The sequence below is a fragment of the Schistocerca piceifrons genome, chromosome 2 (assembly GCF_021461385.2).
Source record: "Schistocerca piceifrons isolate TAMUIC-IGC-003096 chromosome 2, iqSchPice1.1, whole genome shotgun sequence".
Taxonomy (NCBI): Eukaryota; Metazoa; Arthropoda; class Insecta; order Orthoptera; family Acrididae; genus Schistocerca; species Schistocerca piceifrons.
Genome location: NC_060139.1, coordinates 4671236 through 4691393, shown reverse-complemented (window position 1 = coordinate 4691393; position 20158 = coordinate 4671236). Strand labels below are relative to the sequence as shown.

Below are 20158 nucleotides of genomic sequence, written 5' to 3'. Positions count from 1 at the left end.
TCTATTTTTTAAATTTTTTGTTTTTGACCAAATTTTTGTAATATGCTTTGTTTACATAACAATGCTATGGAGTATTTCAGTACATAAAAGTGTTTTCTGTAAAGCCAACTACATTTCCTTAACCAAAAGGTAAATATGTAATTAATGAATAATAAATTGTGGCCTTGAACAACTTGAGTAAAATTTCATAATTCTGTAACTTTACATGATACTTTCTATGACTACAGCAAATTGAATAATGGGAAGTTACAGTATTTTTGACACATATTTATCTTCAAAATTACATCCTCACTTATTCTTCTATATTTTAATGTGAAATTAATATGATGACTAGCTTAGAAGAATATAATGTTTATATGTTGTGACTAACAAGAAAGTTCATGCTCCCAGAACGAAATTTTCACTCTGCAGTGCAGTGTGCACTGATATGCCACTTTTTGGCAGATTAAAACTGTGTGCCGGACCAAGACTTGCAATCTGGACCTTTGCCTTTCACAGGCAAGTGCTGTACCAACTGAGCTACCCAAGCACGACTGACAACTTGTCCTCACAGCTTTACTTCCACCAATACCTCATTTCCTATCCTCCAAACTTCAAAGAAGTTCTCCAGCAAAAATTGCAAGACTAGCACTCCTGGAGGAAAGAATGTTGCAGAGGCAACTGCTCAGACTGTGGTTAAGCCATGTCTCCACAATATCCCTTCTTCCAGGAATGTTAGTGTTGCAAGTTTTGCAGGAGAACTTCTGTGAAGTTCGAGACGAGGTACTGGCAGGAGTTAAGCTGTGATGATGAGTCGTGAGTCGTGCTTCGATGGTTCACTCAGTAGAGGATTAGCCCATGAAAGGCAAAGGTTCGAGTTCAAGTCTCATTCCTGCACACAGTTTTAATCTGCCAGGGAATTTCATGTTCATGTTAATTATAAACAGTAAACAAAATTGTTGTTGCTGTATAATCTCAAATGTACCATGTGCTTCATCAGAAAACATGTACTGAACATTACAAGACTGAAACAATATCAAACAACACAAAACCAAAACTGTTATCAATATTTTCATTTTGTTATTCTGGCTCAAATCTTGGTACTTTACATGTTCTCCTATACAATTTTTTCTCTGCTACGTTTTCCCTACTCCCTAAATCTCCTGATACATGATATTTTCATGGTAGTGCATTTTCTATTTATAAAGAAGTTTAATTAAAATGTTTGTTGATAATTCATTAAGCACCTCATTTATGATGTACCCACACTAACATAAACCATTGATGTTACTTTAGATTGAGGTGCAGTTTCTAATAGCTGTCTTATTCTACTGTGATTCTTCTTGACTCATTCAACATCCTTCTTCAAAGTGGGCATAAGAAAAAGATGTTGTGTGAGTATTTCTGTCCACTAGGGACCTTTTTATATACTGGATTGTCATCTACATTTGTTCATTTATTCTGCCCGTCCTATTTGGTGACCCCTATACTGTCTCTCATTGGCAACCCTTCAACCATTGATTCTGTCCCATCTCTTACTTATGTTTTCCTATCGAGATATTATTGATTCATTTATCATTGCTTCTGCATTAACTATGTCTTCTAAGTAATGGGGAATGATAACCTGTATTTCCAACTGCCACGTATTTTCCATTTAGGACTTCTTACTCTCATTGTTATGACTCTGTCTACAGAAAATGTACCTATTAAATCACACATCTATACCACAATAAGTTTGTGTTATGAGAGCAGAAATTCAAGTACAGTACATTTATAGTAACATTACTATGTGTGAAAAAACACTACAATAAATATTGGTTTAATGTTATACTAAATAATTATTTCATTTTATTTACCTTCGAGCTATTTCAACAACTTTTTCAAAGGGTTTCTCCCAAGCATACATTTTAATTACTTGTATCCCAGACACTATTTCAGTCATTATACGAACTCTGTAATCTGTCCGCACAGCTATTTGAAGACGAAATTTTGATGTCAGCTGACTCATATAACCTGTAAAGATTTAAATGAATTATTTGATGGCTTTCTTTCTGTTACTAGCAGCATTATAAAACTGAACATTTAGTAATACCTGGTACTGTTGTAGGGCATTTAGACTAGAAGTTGGTGACAACACAAATTCATCATAATTACAAAGTCCATTAAAAAATTAGTATTTGTAAATGGCTAAACATAATGAAACAAACAATACAGTCTGTGAAAAACAAACTCCGAAAGTTTGTTTTGAACACGATGCCAACAAGTTAGTATGGAAACGGCAACAGGGGCACCACCAACTGCAGCTGCTGAAAATGGCTGTGAATCAGGCAGCGAATGCATTTTACTTGCTACAATTTGCACATTGCCAGTCAGCAGGAAGTGTGCAGTCTTCCTTGGCAAGTTTTATACAACACATCCAGTTCACAACAGCATAATGAATTGGTACAGAAATTCGAGGATCCTCATTCTTTGCTGAGAGAACTGTCAACGGAATCACCTACTTTGACTTGCTGCAGTTGTGTCATGTCACAACTTGAAACTGTTAGCAGGGATTTATTCTTTCAGTAATTCACAATTGTGAATGAGGTTATGTGAATGAGATGTTGTCACGTTGCTGGATAGGCCACACTGCTGTTGTTGACCTGACTGCCACAGTCACCAGACTTGACGTCTCACATTTCTTCTTTGTGTGTTTACATCAATGGTAGTGTGTATGCTCCACCAGTACCGCAGAAGCTCAAAGACTTGCAGCACAGCATTACAGCAACTGTTCTTACTGTCACTCCTGATATTCTGGGTCAGGCAGGGGCGGAAATGGACTACGGATTAGATTTATGGCACATGATAAAGACTAGACACACAGAAAAAAATATATAAACATTGTAAAAAAAACTCTGACAATTTGCCTTTTTCACATTGTATAATTTGTTACATTGTTCTTGTCCATTTATCTGTATCAGTTTTTTGAAATTTTTCAAGGGCTTTACAATCACCTTGTACTTCTGGTGTTATCCTGAAACAGCCATAAGTTCCTCAAAGTATCTTAGTTATTTATAAATCATAAGCTATGTAGAATAAATTTATATGAATTGTCGAACAGTCTGTTCCAGCATCCATTGAGGGAACTGGTTGGACCAACAGCAAATTGTAGCACATGTTGGAAAGAATGATACATATAATCCAGGTTCCAAGGTAAAACTTGGATTATTCCGGCAGCTGACAGAGAATGTTGAGAACACCAGTCTTGTTCAGAGAATTTAAAGGAATCTCACAATCTGCAGCATTTTCTCTGGAAATGATCATGGCCCCTGAATCTGAATTGAGCAGAAAGCTTGAACCAGGGACTGTGAAGATATTGTGACATTATAGGCAGCAACTTCCTAGACTTGTGCGATAAGTTTGAGAACTGCGGGGTCTCCCCAAGTACAAAAGCAGTGCACCACATATCAGAGCTGCTAATCAGGTATGTGGCTGTGTGGGATGCACAAAAGACTTTTTTAGATTAGGCAACTCCCCATCCAACCCACAGAATAAAGATAGCACTAGGGAAGTAGAAGGTATTAGTGTAAGATTCAAAGAAATGATCCCCACAGATGAGACTACGAAAATTCTAGTGATCAACTGCAAAAGCATTCAGATCAAAGTGCCAAAAGCCTGAAACACTTTCTAACAGCACATAATATTAGTAACAAAAAGTTGGCTGAATCCTAATATTGTCAGCAGTGAGATGTCTGAGGTGAATCTAAACATATGTTTAAAGAATACATTAATGAGAGATGGAAACTCAAACCAGCTGAGATACGAATTGAAGCTGAATGCGAGATAGTTCGAGCAAGGACAGTATCAAGGGCAGGCATAAACTTGTAATTAGATCCCTCCAACAACCATCAGACTTGCCCTCAGACATAACCAAAACATTTAGGAGAAACTTAAACTTCCTTGTGCAGATGTTTCCCAATCACAGTCATCACTGGAGGAGACTTTAATCATTGAACAACTGATTAGGAAAGCTACAGTTTTGTATATGGCTAGTGTAACAAGACATCCTGTGAAACAACACTAAATATTTTCTCTGAAAATTGCTTGTGACAGAGAGTTTGAATGCACACTCATGAAGTCATGACAGAAACATAAAAGATCTAATGGCAACAGACGGACTTGATTTTGAGATTTTTGCTAACCATGGGAGAGTTGCAGCAGCAGTGATCATCAAAATACAAAGGGAAAATAAAACAAAGAGGAGGATTCATATGTTCATTAAACTGGGTGAAGAAACAGTAGCATCTCATATGAAGAAGGTATTCCAAAATTTAGGGATGTTGAAGTCCACATCCTTATGCTCTTTTATAAAGATGGTTCCAGGAGGACAACCACAATTTGATTCTCGCACCACAACTATGAGGCATGTTCAGTAAGTAATTAAACATATTTTTTTCTCAGCCGATTTCAATTGAAAACGCAGAAATTGCTGTGGGACATTGCAGAATATTCCTGCTTCAGCCCCTACAGTTTTGTGAAGTTTCGATAGGTGATGGTGCCATACACAGCCTCCGGAATGGCATCTGTAATGGATGTGCATTCCAAGCAGAGAGCTGCAATTGAGTTTCTTTTGGCAGAAAACCAGAGCATCACAGATTTTCATAGGTGGTTGCTGAATGTCTATGGAGACATGACAGTCAACAAAAGCACAGTAAGTCATTGGGCGAGGCATCTACCATCATCACAACAAGGTCGTGCAAACATGCCCAGTCTCCTGCGTGCTGGCTGGTTGCACACAGCTGTGATTCCTGCAGTGTCAGAACATGCAGACACTCTCACTAGATAGATCACAATGAAACACATCACAGCTCAACTGGACATCTCTGTTGCTAGTGCTGACACACTCATTCACTAGCTGGGGTGCTCAAAGGTGTGAGCCAGCTGATGTCCTTGCTGCCTAACAGAGAACCATAAAGAGCAATGGAGGACTATCTCTGCAGAATTGCTTGCATGTTACGAGAACATCATGAACATCATTTTGTCAAACATCATCACAGGCGATGAAACACCGGTTCATCACTTTGAACCACATACAAAATGACAAACCATGGAGTGATGCCACACAACCTCTCCTCTGAATAAAAAGTTCACAGCTGCACCCTCAACTGATTAAATCCTGGTGATTGTCCCCTGGGACTCTGAAGGGGTTATTGTGTTTGACGTCTTTCTTCATGGAACTATGAGCAGCTCTGAGGTGTATTGTGCTACCCTCAGGAAATTGAAGAAATGAATTCAGTGTGTTCATTGACACAAAAATGTAAATGATCTTCTCCTTCTCCATGACAATGTAATGCCTAAACCAAGTCTACTCTTCAGAGAGGAGCTCACAAAACTTTATTGGGCTGTTCTTCCTCATTCACCCTACAGCCCAGATCTCACACCTTCTGACTTCATCTGTCTTTGGCACAATGAAGTATATACTCTGTGAGAAGCAGTACACGGATTACATGGAGGTTATTGTTGCAGCAAGACATTGACTCCGACATCAGTCAGTAGATTGGTACCATGCGAGCATACAGGACCTCTCTGTAAGGTGGTGTAAGGCCGTCACATTGAAAGAAGATTATGTTGCAAAATAGGGCTTTGTAGCCAAAGAGTGGGAAATAACATGGTGCACTGGAATCCTGAAGAAAACAAACCTGCTTTAAAAAACGCTCCTGACTTTATGTCACTGAAATTGCACAAGTTGCCATGGCCTCATGGAACCCCTGTCAGATTCCACACAGAATCTGCTGTTGAGTTACCCACTATTTGTAACTATAATACACCATAGGGTGCTCAAAGAACAAGATGAGCCCTGCAGTTGAAAGGAAGCATAGGTTACACCCATTTCAAAGAAGGGAAGCAGGAGTCATCCCCAAAGCTACCATCCAATATTATTGTAACCCAAGTGTTGTAGAATTGTAGAACATATTCTGAGCTCAAATGTACTGATGCACTTTCAACAGAATGGCCTCCTTCATCCCAACCAACATGGATTCTGGAAACATCAGTTATGCAAAATACAACTCACACTTTTCTCAATACAACTGCCTGAAAGCCATGGATCAATGGTAATAATGTAGATGTAGAATTCCTTGACATCCAAAAAGCATCTGACTCAGCAGCATATCAGTGTGTATTAACGAAAGTGTGGTCATATGCGAATCAAATGACATCTGTGCCTAGTCACTGCATATAAACAAAAGTATAGCCATATAGGGATCAAATGAAATTTGTGACTAAATTAAAAATTTATTGGTAGGGAGGATGCAGGATGTTATCTTGGATGGAGGGTCATAAACGAATGTAGAATAACGTTCTGCCATGTTCAAAGCACTTAAGCCACTCACAGCACTACATGTGACTCATACTGTCCTCCTCAGTTAGTTTATGTTCTATGAATCACTTGTACAGAAAAAATATACAGAACTGAGTCAGTAATTTTTACTCACCACTCTTTACACATTAGAACAACAGATACTCTTCTGCACAATAGAAGGAAGTTGGCAAAGAGAAACTTTTTCAGATTGTTTTCAAATTTTACTTTAGTGTCTGTCAGACATTTTATATCACAGGCTAAGCTATCAAAAATTTTAGTTGTAGAATAGTGCACTCCTTTTTGTGCTAGAGACAATTTTAATGTGGAGTAATGAATGAAATTTTTCCTTCCAGTATGTAATTATGTTCATCATTGTTCCTTTTGAACTGCATGGCTTATTTACAACAGAGGGGATAAATATACTATGAAGCAACAGTCACAACTGCCAACTCCTTAAATAAATATCTGCAAGATGATTGTGGGTGAGCACCACATATTTGGTCAGATATGACACTGTCCATTGTCACACAGTTAAATGCCTTAGACTGATCACAGAAAATACCAGTTGGCACCATTTTATTATTTAAGGCTTGTAAAATATATTGAGCGAACATGTAAATGGCATACCTAATAGAAAGTAATTGGATAGATAATAAATCTACTCACCATGTGGCAAATGAGAACATAGACATAAAAAAGGTTTTAGATTTGCAAGCTTTAAGAGCCAATGGCTCTTTCTTCCAGAAGAAGGGTTGAAGGATAGGGAAGAGGGGTGAAGGAAAAGGACTGGAGAGGTTTAGGAAAAGGCGTACAGTTCACAAAAGTCACCCAGAACCATGTGTCAGGGCAGACTTACCAGATGGGATGAGGGTAAGTCTCCCCTGACCTGGGGTTGTAGCTAACTTTTTTCCTTCATCTCTCTTCCCTACCCTTCAGCTCTTCTGCTGGCAGAAAGAGCCACTGACTCCGAAAGCTTGCATAACTAAAACCCTTTTTTTTATTTGTGTTCTCCTGTTGCTGCTTGGTGAGTAGATTTTTATCTATCCAGTCACTTCGTATTGTCAAAAATTGTTTATTTCCGCTGTTGCATTCTCAATTGAGCAACTCGTCTGAAACTCAAACTGTGATTTGCTGGGTATTTTATTGCTGCTCAGGTGACATACTATTCTAGAATTCGGGGAAGTCTTCAGGTCCAGATTGTATACCGATTGGGTTCCTTTCAGATTACGCTGATGCAATAGCTCCCTACTTAGCACTCATATACAACCGCTCGCTCACCGATAGATCTGTACCTACAGATTAGAAAATTGTGCAGGTCACACCAGTGTTTAAGAAGGGTAGTAGGAGTAATCCATCTAACTACAGACCTATATCATTGACGTTGGTTTGCAGTAGGGTTTTGGAGCATATACTGTATTCAAACATTATGAATCACCTTGAAGGGAACGATCTATTGATACATAATCAGCATGGCTTCAGAAAACATCATTCTTGTGCAACGCTGCTAGCTCTTTATTCACACGAAGTAATGACGCTATCGACGGGGGATCTCAAGTTGATTCCATAGTTCTAGATTTCCGGAAAGCTTTTGACACCGTTCCTCACAAGCGACTTCTAATCAAGCTGCGGGCCTATGGGGTATCGTCTCAGTTGTGCGACTGGATTCGTGATTTCCTGTCAGGAAGGTCGCAGTTCGTAGTAATAGACGGCAAATCGTCGAGTAAAACTGAAGTGATATCAGGTGTTCCCCAGGGAAGCGTCCTGGGACCTCTGCTGTTCCTGATCTATATAAATGACCTGGGTGACAATCTGAGCAGTTCTCTTAGGTTGTTCGCAGATGATGCTGTAATTTACCGTCTAGTAAGGTCATCCGAAGACCAGTATCAGATGCAAAGCGATTTAGAAAAGATTGCTGTATGGTGTGGCAGGTGGCAGTTGACGCTAAATAACCAAAAGTGTGAGGTGATCCACATGAGTTCCAAAAGAAATCCATTGGAATTCGATTACTCAATAAATAGTACAATTCTCAAGGCTGTCAATTCAACTAAGTACCTGGGTGTTAAAATTACGAACAACTTCAGTTGGAAAGACCACATAGATAATATTGTGGGGAAGGTGAGCCAAAGGTTGCATTTCATTGGCAGGACACTTAGAAGATACAACAAGTCCACTGAAGAGACAGCTTACACTACACTCGTTCGTCCTCTGTTAGAATATTGCTGCGCGGTGTGGGATCCTTACCAGGTGGGATTGATGGAGAACATCAAAAGGGTGCAAAAAAAGGGCAGCTCGTTTTGTATTATCACGTAATAGGGGAGAGAGTGTGGCAGATATGATACGTGAGTTGGGATGGAAGTCATTAAAGCAAAGACGTTTTTCGTCGCGGCGAGGTCTATTTACGAAATTTCAGTCACCAACTTTCTCTTCCAAATGCGAAAATATTTTGTCGAGCCCAAGCTACATAGGTAGGAATGATCATCAAAATAAAATAAGAGAAATCAGAGCTCGAACAGAAAGGTTTAGGTGTTCGTTTTTCCCGCGCGCTGTTCGGGAGTGGAATGGTAGAGAGATAGTCTGATTGTGGTTCGATGAACCCTATGCCAAGCACTTAAATGTGAATTGCAGAGTAGTCATGTATATGTAGATGTAGATGAATACCTCATCTTCCCCAAACATTTTGGAAAATGATGTCAGCAGTGACACAGATCAGTAGTTACTGAAATCTCTCGTGTCACGTTTCTTAAATAAAAAGTTGAAAATGGCACACTTCAGTCTCTCCAGAAAAATGTCTTGAGTTAGTGATGCACTACATATGTCAGATAAGGCAGGGCTTATTATATTCTAACAGATCTTTAGTACTTTATTGGAAATACCATCAAAATCAGATGAGTTTGTTCCTATAGTTTGTACTATATATATTTGTAACCTGTGACTCATCATTTATACCCCTTCCATTCAGTCCAACGGTAATGTTATCTTGTTTTGTGTCTGGTTGTCCTGCATCCTGTTTCACTACATTTCATACAGCCTTAATCTGTGGTTGAATTTACTGACTTCTGACATCATGTAGGCCCACATGTTCCTGGATTTTTTAATAACTTTTACTAGCAATTTTGAGTAGTTTTTGTGGTGTTCAACTACTGCAGAATCTATACTTGTTCTTGTCAACAGATTCATTCCATTTCCCTTTCACAAGATGCTTTAATCCCTCAAGTTATCTGTGTTTTCTTTTTATATGGTTGTTTAATGTCCATTCTGATTAGTTACCTTATCTATCCTGACTACATGTGCATCATGACCAGAGAGAGCATTTGTTACTGTGGATACAGTTATTTTCTTCTATTAAGTTCACCAAAGGAAACGTTATCCATTAGGGTCCTACTTTCTGTACCCCGCAATGCTGGAAAGACAATTATTGAGATCAAATTGTAGGATCCAAGTAAGGTTTCCAGGTAATTTTTCCTATCAGAATCCTTCAAAAAGTCTACAATGAAGTCACTACAGACTATAACTGATTGTTCCAGTCAGACAGATAGTACAGTAAGGAATCCAGATTCCTCACAAAAAGGTCAAAATTTCCCAGTGTGGATATGTATATAGTTATAATTAAAAGTGAACTATTTTTCAGTATTAATTCACAAGCACACACTTCTATGCGCTGATCACTACAAAATCTACTTATCTCAATGTTTTTGAACTTGTGTTCTCTCTCTCTCTCTCTCTCTCTCTCTCTCTCTCTCTCTCTCTCTCACACACACACACACACACACACTATTTTTCAAGCTCTTTCACTGTCACATTGACACTATTCCGATGAAAAGCTTGTGCAATGACTTACTTCAGCAGCTGCAACTCGGCAACTAATGGTCATAGTAAAACAAAGGTAATGGCAATTTGCTGCCTACACATACCACTAGGTGCACTCAGTATGTGCAGCACATTTCCTCTGCCAATTTACATGGTACTTCTAAGTTCAATCTTTTTTTGAACACATCTCATATACATAACATTAATTCTATGTTGAAACTGACTCCTACATCTCTTCAGTGCAACAGTGAAATATATGTAAGAAATTACTGTAAACTGTCTTTTTATAGTGCTTGGCTACAACAGCTTAGGAATGATCTCATGTAAATATACATTATATGTATTTGTGTCAGATTTTGTATAAATTTATAAATGAAAAATCTGATAAATATTTTTGACTTATTCCATACAGTTAAGAGATATTTCAGTTAGAACATGTGGGAGGAACATAAGAACATTAACTCTTTTGAAATGTTTATTGCCTGTCTTTATTTTTATCCCAAAGAAAGCAGGTGTTGACAGATGTGAAAATTACCAAACTATCAGTTTAATAAGTCACAGCTGCAAAATACTAACGTGAATTCTTTACAGACGAATGGAAGAACTGGTAGAAGCTGACCTCGGGGAAGATCAGTTTGGATTCCGTAGAAATATTGGAACACGTGAGGCAATACTGACCTTACGACTTATCTTAGAAGAAAGATTAAGGAAAAGCAAACCTACATTTCTAGCATTTGTAGACTTTGAGAAAGCTTTTGACAATGTTGACTGGAATACTCTCTTTCAAATTCTAAAGGTGGCAGGGGTAAAATACAGGGAGCAAATGGCTATTTACAATTTGTACAGAAACCAGATGGCAGTTATAAGAGTCGAGGGGCATGAAAGGGAAGCAGTGGTTGGGGAGGGAGTGAGACAGGGTTGTAGCCTATCCCCAATGTTATTCAATCTGTATATTGAGCAAGCAGTAAAGGAAACAAAAGAAAAATTCGGAGTAGGTATTAAAATCCATGGAGAAGAAATAAAAACTTTGAGGTTTGCCGATGACATTGTAATTCTGTCAGAGACAGCAAAGGACTTGGAAGAGCAGTTGAATGGAATGGACAGTGTCTTGAAAGGAGGATATAAGATGAACATCAACAAAAGCAAAACGAGGATAATGGAATTTAGTCGAATTAAGTCGGGTGATGCTGAGGGAATTATATTAGGAAATGAGACACTTAAAGTAGTAAAGGAGTTTTGCTATCTGGGGAGCAAAATAACTGATGATGGTCGAAGTAGAGAAGATATAAAATGTAGACTGGCAATGGCAAGCAAAGCGTTTCTGAAGAAGAGAAATTTGTTAACATTGAGTATAGATTTAAGTGTCAGGAAGTCGTTTCTGAAAGTATTTGTATGGAGTGTAGCCATGTATGGAAGTGAAACATGGACAATAAATAGTTTGGACAGGAAGAGAATAGAAGCTTTCGAAATGTGGTGTTACAGAAGAATGCTGAAGATTAGTTGGGTAGATCACATAACTAATGAGGAGGTATTGAACAGAATTGGGGAGAAGAGGAGTTTGTGGCACAACTTGACGAGAAGGAGGGACCGGTTGGTAGGACATGTTCTGAGGCATCAAGGGATCACAAATTTAGCATTGGAGGGCAGCGTGGAGGGTAAAAATCGTAGAGGGAGACCAAGAGATGAATACACTAAGCAGATTCAGAAGGATGTAGGTTGCAGTAGGTACTGGGAGATGAAGAAACTTGCACAGGATAGGGTAGCATGGAGAGCTGCATCAAACCAGTCTCAGGACTGAAGACAACAACAACAACAATTTTTCTGACATGTTCCTCATCCTTGAGGATCTCTGCACCCTGGGATCATGGGAGGAATAATATGACTAATCTAACATAAGAAATGAGATTCCATTTCCTAAAAAGATTATTATGTGTTTGTATGTCTGTCTTCATTATTCCTATCTTTATTTTGGCAGGAAAATTGAAGTTATGTATTTTTAATATAGTCTGAAGTATATTCCCTTCTTTTAAACAATTTTTCTTGAGATTTGAGATCCCATTGTTATATCACAGATAAAAAAAACTGTGCAGATGACAACAATAATACTCACTCTGTACAGGGACAGTCTGAAGAAAAATTCCGACTATTCCAATAACGGATGCCCATCCTACAGCCTCCCATATGAACCAAGCAGCAATAATTGTCTGCAGTGGTGTTAGCCACACATAATGGATAAACATGGGTACCATATCAAAGCGACTGACATCATTTGAAAGAAGATTTACCATCTGACCTGCACCAGTCTGTCCAGCTGCAGTCTTACTCAGCCGTATCACCTAGAAACATAACATAAAAAGCAATGCTTATACTGACAAAAAAGCAAAACAACTATTTCCTCTGCTTGTTTTCTGAAATTTGTTTTGCCTTTGTTCTTTGGTATTACTGAATACGAAACAATACATATATTAATTCACACAGACACACAAAAAGGACTGAAACAATACTTTAATTGGATAAAAAAACAATCTACTCACCAAGCGGTGGCAGAACACACATGAAAGATGGTTGTAATTGGCAAGCTTTCAGAGCCAGTGGCTCCTTCTTCAGGCAGAAGTGTTGAAGGGGAAGGAAGAGGGGTGAAGGAAAAGGATTGGAGAGGTCTAAGAAAAGGGGTAGATTTTGGGAAAGTCACCCAGAACCACGGATCAGGGAGACTTACTGCACAGGATGAGAAGGATAGACTGATTGTTGGGGACTGCATTGGATGAGATTTGGAAACCTGAGAGCTTATAGGTGGAAGAAGGGTAATATGCAGACAAAGATTACAGCTTAAATATCATGTATGAGTTAATAATAATGGAAAGCTAAGTGCATTGTGCATAACAGAGGTTGGAGGGGGGTGGTGAAAAATAGATGGGTAAGACAATGAAAGATGTAAAAAACTAAAACAGAGTGAAGAAAAGAGTAATTACAGTGAAGGAATGCTGAGACAGAAGAAATTAACGCAAATTAAGGCCAGGTGGATGGCTAGAACCAAGGTCATGTTGTAGTGCTAGTTCCCACCTGCGGAGTTCTGTGAAACTTGTGTCTGGGGGAAGAATCCAGATGGCATGTGTGGTGAAACGGGCACTGATGTCATGATTGTGTGTCGTTAATATCCAAGCTAAAATTAAGAGAACATCCAAGAAATACACTGGTCCATCGATGCGGGTGTGGGTTGCAACACTCTTCACTGGAATGTGATTCTTCTTGTCCCCAGATGTTGTAGTAAGTTCAACGTTCTCTATGTTTTTGTAAACTGTTGTGCGACGATGTTGATATCTCCTGTACAGGCCACACCCTCATCGATAGACCTAGTGTATTTCTTGGATGTTCTCTTAATTTTAGCTTGGATATTAACGACACATTCTCACATGGAAATGGACGGTTCACTGTTGCCATAGTGAGAGGTGGTAGTGGAGTTTCTAGTGTACCTGGACTTGAAAGTTTTAAAGATAGAGATGTAATTGCCTATCGTACCTACCATATGTTTGAACTTGCTAATAAAGACTTTGGTAAATCTGCTTATGATTCTACATCTCCACTTGTGTTGTATACACGTAACAAAAGAAAACTCAAGCCTCCCTGCTCCCTGCCGCCATTGGATAAGCAGCTGCAGCAGCAAGTCGTATACTCTTAGCTCACTTATTTGTTACATAGTTTAATTCTTAATTTCTTTGCGTGTTTTTGGTACTTACATTGTTTAATTCATAAATTTTGGGCGTATTATAGTATTTGAGAGTGTAGCATCGCATTTTAGTACCTGAATAGTGTGAAATCACGTAGTCTCCTTCCGCCGCCGAGCAGTGTGTCAGCAGTGCGCAAGTAGCAGCATTATTGCATTTACTAGGCAATCTTGTATTTTAATAAGCGTTTAAATTTTGTGTCAAATTGTTTGTGCTCTCTGTAGATTAGTTCAGACGTTCTTTGCACAACAGTTTTTAGCATGGGTAGGGACTGCAACTGCTGTGTTCGGATGCAGGCTGAGTTGGCATCCCTTCGCTCCCAGCTTCAGGCAGTGTTGGCTTCGGTCATACAGCTTGAGGCTGTTGCCAATGGGCATCACTGTGGGGGTCCGGATGGGGGTTTGTCGGAGACGGCCAGCTCATCCCACACATCCCCCGATCGGACTACGACTGTGGCTGCCCGGGATACTGCCCACATTGAGGCTGATTCCTCACCTGTGGTAGAGTGGGAGGTCGTCTCGAGGTGTGGCAGAGGGCGAAAGACATTCCGGAGGGCTGAACAGAAGGCCTCTCCAGTTTGTCTGACGAACCGGTTTCAGGCTCTGTCTCAGGCTGATACTGATCTTCAGCCGGACATGGCTGCTTGTCCTGTTCCAGAGGTTGCCCCTCAGTCTGCAAGATCCGGGCGGTCGCAGAGGGTGGGCTTACTGGTAGTTGGGAGCTCCAACGTCAGGCGCGTAATGGGACCCCTTAGGGATATGGCAGCAAGAGAGAGGAAGAAAACCAATGTGCACTCCGTGTGCATACCGGGGGGAGTCATTCCAGATGTGGAAAGGGTCCTTCCGGATGCCATGAAGGGTACAGGGTGCACCCATCTGCAGGTGGTCGCTCATGTCGGCACCAATGATGTGTGTCGCTATGGATCGGAGGAAATCCTCTCTGGCTTCCGGCGGCTATCTGATTTGGTGAAGACTGCCAGTCTTGCTAGCAGGATGAAAGCAGATCTCACCACCTGCAGCATCGTCGACAGGACTGACACAGCCGAGTGGAGGATCTGAATCAGAGGCTGAGACGGTTCTGCGACCGTGTGGGCTGCAGATTCCTCGACTTGCGCCATAGGGTGGTGGGGTTTCGGGTTCCGCTGGATAGGTCAGGAGTCCAGTACACACAGCAAGCGGCTACACGGGTAGCAGGGGTGTGGCGTGGACTGGGCGGTTTTTTAGGTTAGATGGCCTCGGGCAAGTACAGAAAGGGCAAGCAGCCTAAAAGGGTGTGGGGCAAAGTCAGGACATGCGGGGGCCAAGCAGCAATCGGTATTGTAATTGTAAACTGTCAAAGCTGCATTGGTAAAGTACCAGAACTTCAAGCACTGATAGAAAGCACCGAAGCTGAAATCGTTATAGGTACAGAAAGCTGGCTGAAGCCAGAGATAAATTCTGCCAAAATTTTTACAAAGGCACAGACGGTGTTTAGAAAGGATACATTGCATGCAACTGGTGGTGGCGTGTTTGTCGCTGTTAGTAGTAGTTTATCCTGTAGTGAAGTAGAAGTGGATAGTTCCTGTGAATTATTATGGGTGGAGGTTACACTCAACAACCAAGCTAAGTTAATAGTTGGCTCCTTTTAACGACTTCCCGACTCAGCAGCATTAGTGGCAGAACAACTGAGAGAAAATTTGGACACATTTCACATACATTTTCTCAGCACGTTATAGTCTTAGGTGGAGATTTCAATTTACCAGATATAGACTGGGACACTCAGATGTTTAGGACAGGTGGTAGGGACAGAGCATCGAGTGACATTATACTGAGTGCATTATCCGAAAATTACCTCGAGCAATTAAACAGAGAACCGACTTGTGGAGATAACATCTTGGACCTATTGATAACAAACAGACCCGAACTTTTTGACTCTGTAAGTGCAGAACAGGGAATCAGTGATCATAAGGCCGTTGCAGCACCCCTGAATATGGAAGTTAATAGGAATATAAAAAAAGGGAGGAAGGTTTATCTGTTTAGCAAGAGTAATAGAAGGCAGATTTCAGACTACCTAACAGATCAAAATGAAAATTTCTGTTCCGACACTGACAATGTTGAGTGTTTATGGAAAAAGTTCAAGCCAATCATAAAATGCGTTTTAGACAGGTACGTGCCGAGTAAAACTGTGAGGGACGGAAAAAACCCACCGTGGTTCAACAACAAAGTTAGGAAACTACTGCGAAAGCAAAGAGAGCTTCACTCCAAGTGTAAATGCAGCCAAAACATCTCAGACAAACAGAAGCTAAACAATGTCAAAGTTAGCATAAGGAGGGCTATGCATGAAGCGTTCAGTGAATTCAAAAGTAAAATTCTATGTACCGACTTGACAGAAAATCCTAGGAAGTTCTGGTATTACGTTAAATCTGTAAGTGGCTCGAAACAGCATATCCAGACACTACCGACTTGACAGAAAATCCTAGGAAGTTCTGGTATTACGTTAAATCTGTAAGTGGCTCGAAACAGCATATCCAGACACTACGGGATGATGATGGCATTGAAACAGAGGATGACACGCGTAAAGCTGAAATACTAAACACCTTTTCCAAAGCTGTTTCACAGAGGAAGACCGCACTGCAGTTCCTTCTTTAAATCCTCGCACAAACGAAAAAATGGCTTACATCGAAATAAGTGTCCAAGGAACAGAAAAGCAACTGGAATCACTCAACAGAGGGAAGTCCACTGGACCTGACGGGATACCAATTCAATTCCACACAGAGTACGCAAAAGAACTTGCCCCCGTCTAACAGCTGAGTACCACAAGTCTCTAGAGGAACGAAAGGTTCCAAATGATTGGAAAAGAGCACAGGTAGTCCCAGTCTTCAAAAAGGGTCATCGAGCAGATGCGCAAAACTATAGACCTATATCTCTGACGTCGATCTGTTGTAGAATTTTAGAACATGATTTTTGCTCGCGTATCATGTTGTTTTTGGAAACCCAGAATCTACTCTGTAGGAATCAACATGGATTCCAGAAACAGCGATCGTGTGAGACCCAACTCGCTTAATTTGTTCATAACACCCAGAAAATATTAGATACGGGCTCCCAGATAGATGCTATTTTCCTTGACTTCTGGAAGGCGTTCGATACAGTTCCGCACTGTCGTCTGATAAACAAAGTAAGAGCCTACAGAATATCAAACCAGCTGTGTGGCTGGATTGAAGAGTTTTTAGCAAACAGAACACAGCATGTTGTTATCAATGGAGAGATGTCTACAGACATTAAAGTAACCGCTGGCGTGCCACAGGGGAGTGTTATGGGACCATTGCTTTTCACAATATATATAAATGACCTTGTAGATAGTGTCGGAAGTTCCATGCGGCTTTTCGCGGATGATGCTGTAGTATACAGAGAAGCTGCAGCATTAGAAAATTGTAGCAAAATGCAGGAAGATCTGCAGCGGATAGGCACTTGGTGCAGGGAGTGGCAACTGACCCTTAACATAGACAAATGCAATGTATTGCGAATACATAGAAAGAAGGATCCTTTATTGTATGATTATATGATTGCGGAACAAATGCTGGTAGCAGTTACTTCTGTAAAATATCTGGGAGTATGCGTACAGAACATATAAAATTAACTGTTGGTAAGATTCATTGGGAGAGCCCTTAGAAAATGTAGTCCATCAACAAAGGAGGTGGCTTACAAAACACTCGTTCGACCTATACTTGAGTATTGCTCATCAATGTGGGATCCGTACCAGATCGGGTTGACAGAGGAGATAGAGAAGATCCAAAGAAGAGCGGTGCGTTTGGTCACAGGGTTATTTGGTAACCGTGATAGCATTACGGAAATGTTTAGCAAACTCAAGTGGCAGACTCTGCAAGAGAGGCGCTCTGCATCGCAGTGTAGCTTGCTCGCCAGGTTTCGAGAGGGTGCGTTTCTGGATGAGGTATCGAATATATTGTTTCCCACTACTTATACCTCCCGAGGAGATCATGAATGTAAAATTAGAGAGATTCGAGCGCACATGGAGGCTTTCAGACAGTCGTTCTTCCCGCGAACCATACGCGACTGGAACAGAAAAGGGAGGTAATGACAGTGGCACGTAAAGTGCCCTCCGCCACACACCGTTGGGTGGCTTGCAGAGTATAAATGTAGATGTAGATGTAGATTGTCATGTTGTAGAGCATGCTCTGCAACAGCATATTGCGGGTTGCCAATATACACCCTCTGCCTATGCCCATTCATCCTAATTGATAATTTGGTGGTAGTCATGCCGAACAATGTTTACGTAACAGACATAAGGGAAGATATAGAAATGCAACATGGCATAGCAGCATGATCAAACTCCTGAGGTTATCTACAAGGGTGTGCAGTGAAAAGTATGGAGAGACTAAATGAACAGTGAATAATTATTTTGTCTTGTCAATAAGCTAAGTTGTTCTTAGTGTGTACTACCATAAAAGAACTCAACATTAAGTGTATCCAAATCAGGTAGTGCATTTGTTAAGACTCTGTGTTACCAAACATTTTTGTTTTGAATTCACTTCTCTTTTGAGGATTTAATAATTAAAATAACTAGGGAAACAGACAAGATATAACATATTATGCAGAGATAAAACTTCAATTTGCTCTGATAATGTTTATAGAGGATGTACTTTCAGATACTGAACAATGCGCACGAATCAAGTGATATAAATCTTCTTTAATTCTGGGCTATGTGATTTAGTTACAATATTTCCATCTACCCTTGAGTACTATACATGCTATTAACATTTTTTAGATGGACAAAGTAAATGATACACTGTAGTAAAGGAAGAAATGTAAGTCAGATAACATTAAACATGATAGTAAAAATAACAATAAAATATACAAATTAATAAACAATAAAAGTCAAAAAGTAAGGAATTGAAAATCTTTTTCCATTATTGATCATTTACAATTAATTTGGCATTGCCATAGACATACAGAGATACATATGAATTTAGTAATATCATGCAGATACTATACACATCAAAGAGTTGTATATCATAAAATGTATTTTCTGACAACCAGTTATGCAATTTAATTTGAAATAATATGAAAAATATGACCTCAACAAAAGAACACAATTTATTACAGATTTTTAGACAGTTGTCTTTAGATGAGATGTTTGCTTTTATGGCCTGGTCTCTTGGAGAATCGGTTTTCATTTTCGGCCAGTACTATGCTGAAAAATATTCTGCTGTATGTCAAATTCCATTCTTTTCATTTCACGTATACTGCATACTGCTATGATATATGTAAACTACAGCTTTACAACTGTGAATATCCTGAGTTTGCTAAAATTACTAATATGCAATTCTATTAGAGAAAGTTCTAAATCTCTCTATATACCAACATATTATGTGCCACAGAGTCAAATACTCTGTTCAGATCAATAAGCAGGGCTTTCACGTACGGTTTTGAGTCACTGGTGCTAAATAAAGTTCAAAAATGTTCAGTAGCTTCTACTGTTGATGAATTTGCCATAAAACTGCACTGAGAATAATTCAGAGCAGTAGTTTATAAATTTGTTAGTACAACATATGTTGTTTATATATTTGTTAGCACAACAGATGCTCTATTATGTTCTTGTAAAAGAAATTGGAAAGTTATTATTATCACATGACCTATCATCTTACTCATCTAAAGGAACAATTACTGCAATCTTTAAACAAACTGAAAAAAAAAACATCTCATACAATTTCAATTTATCAGCATACAAATTGGTCGTCACTTAGTAGTAGTAACATCTGCATACTCGAACACAGATGTTTTTCCATCAACAATCAGCTTGTTATATTCAATGTTATTATCATTCACAACCTCACCTTTATTATTCATTAATAATGTGAGCACGACAAGCATATATGTATGTTCACTCTGAGACATTAAAAATATACCTATACCTTCAGTTTCTTTGTCATCATCATTACTATGTCATGTTTGGTTTCTTATAAAGAGCATTTGTGTCATTCAACTTTGAGCTTACTTCACTCTGTGATTTTCTGCTAACCAAAATGACTGACATCAGGTTATGGGGACAGAAAATCTTGTACACATATATTTTGTGAGTTCAGTGTCCAGTTATGGCTTTATTCAAGGGATATGTGACACTCTAGTTTTGATGTTAAAATTCTTTTGTGAAAAACTTTTGTCACTACTCTGAACTAAATAATATCATAAGTCTCAATATATGAAAAGAATAGTTGCAATTCACCATATAGGGAGGTGCTGAGTCGCAGATAGGCACACCAAAAAGACTGTCACAAAATGAGCTTTCAGCCAACAAGGCCGTTGTCGAAAGT

General features: G+C 39.5%; 1 protein-coding gene across 1 annotated transcript in view; it reads right to left on the bottom strand.

Annotated features, from left to right (window-relative positions):
* LOC124777963 (ATP-binding cassette sub-family C member 4-like) overlaps positions 1–20158 on the bottom strand; it is a 256857-nt gene that overhangs the window by 135309 nt on the left and 101390 nt on the right. The window contains exons 5-6 of the mRNA XM_047253522.1: positions 12237–12462; positions 1836–1992 (exon numbers count right to left, since the gene is read on the bottom strand). Of these exons, the coding sequence (XP_047109478.1) occupies positions 1836–1992; positions 12237–12462 (383 nt within the window). The remainder of the gene's footprint in view (positions 1–1835; positions 1993–12236; positions 12463–20158) is intronic.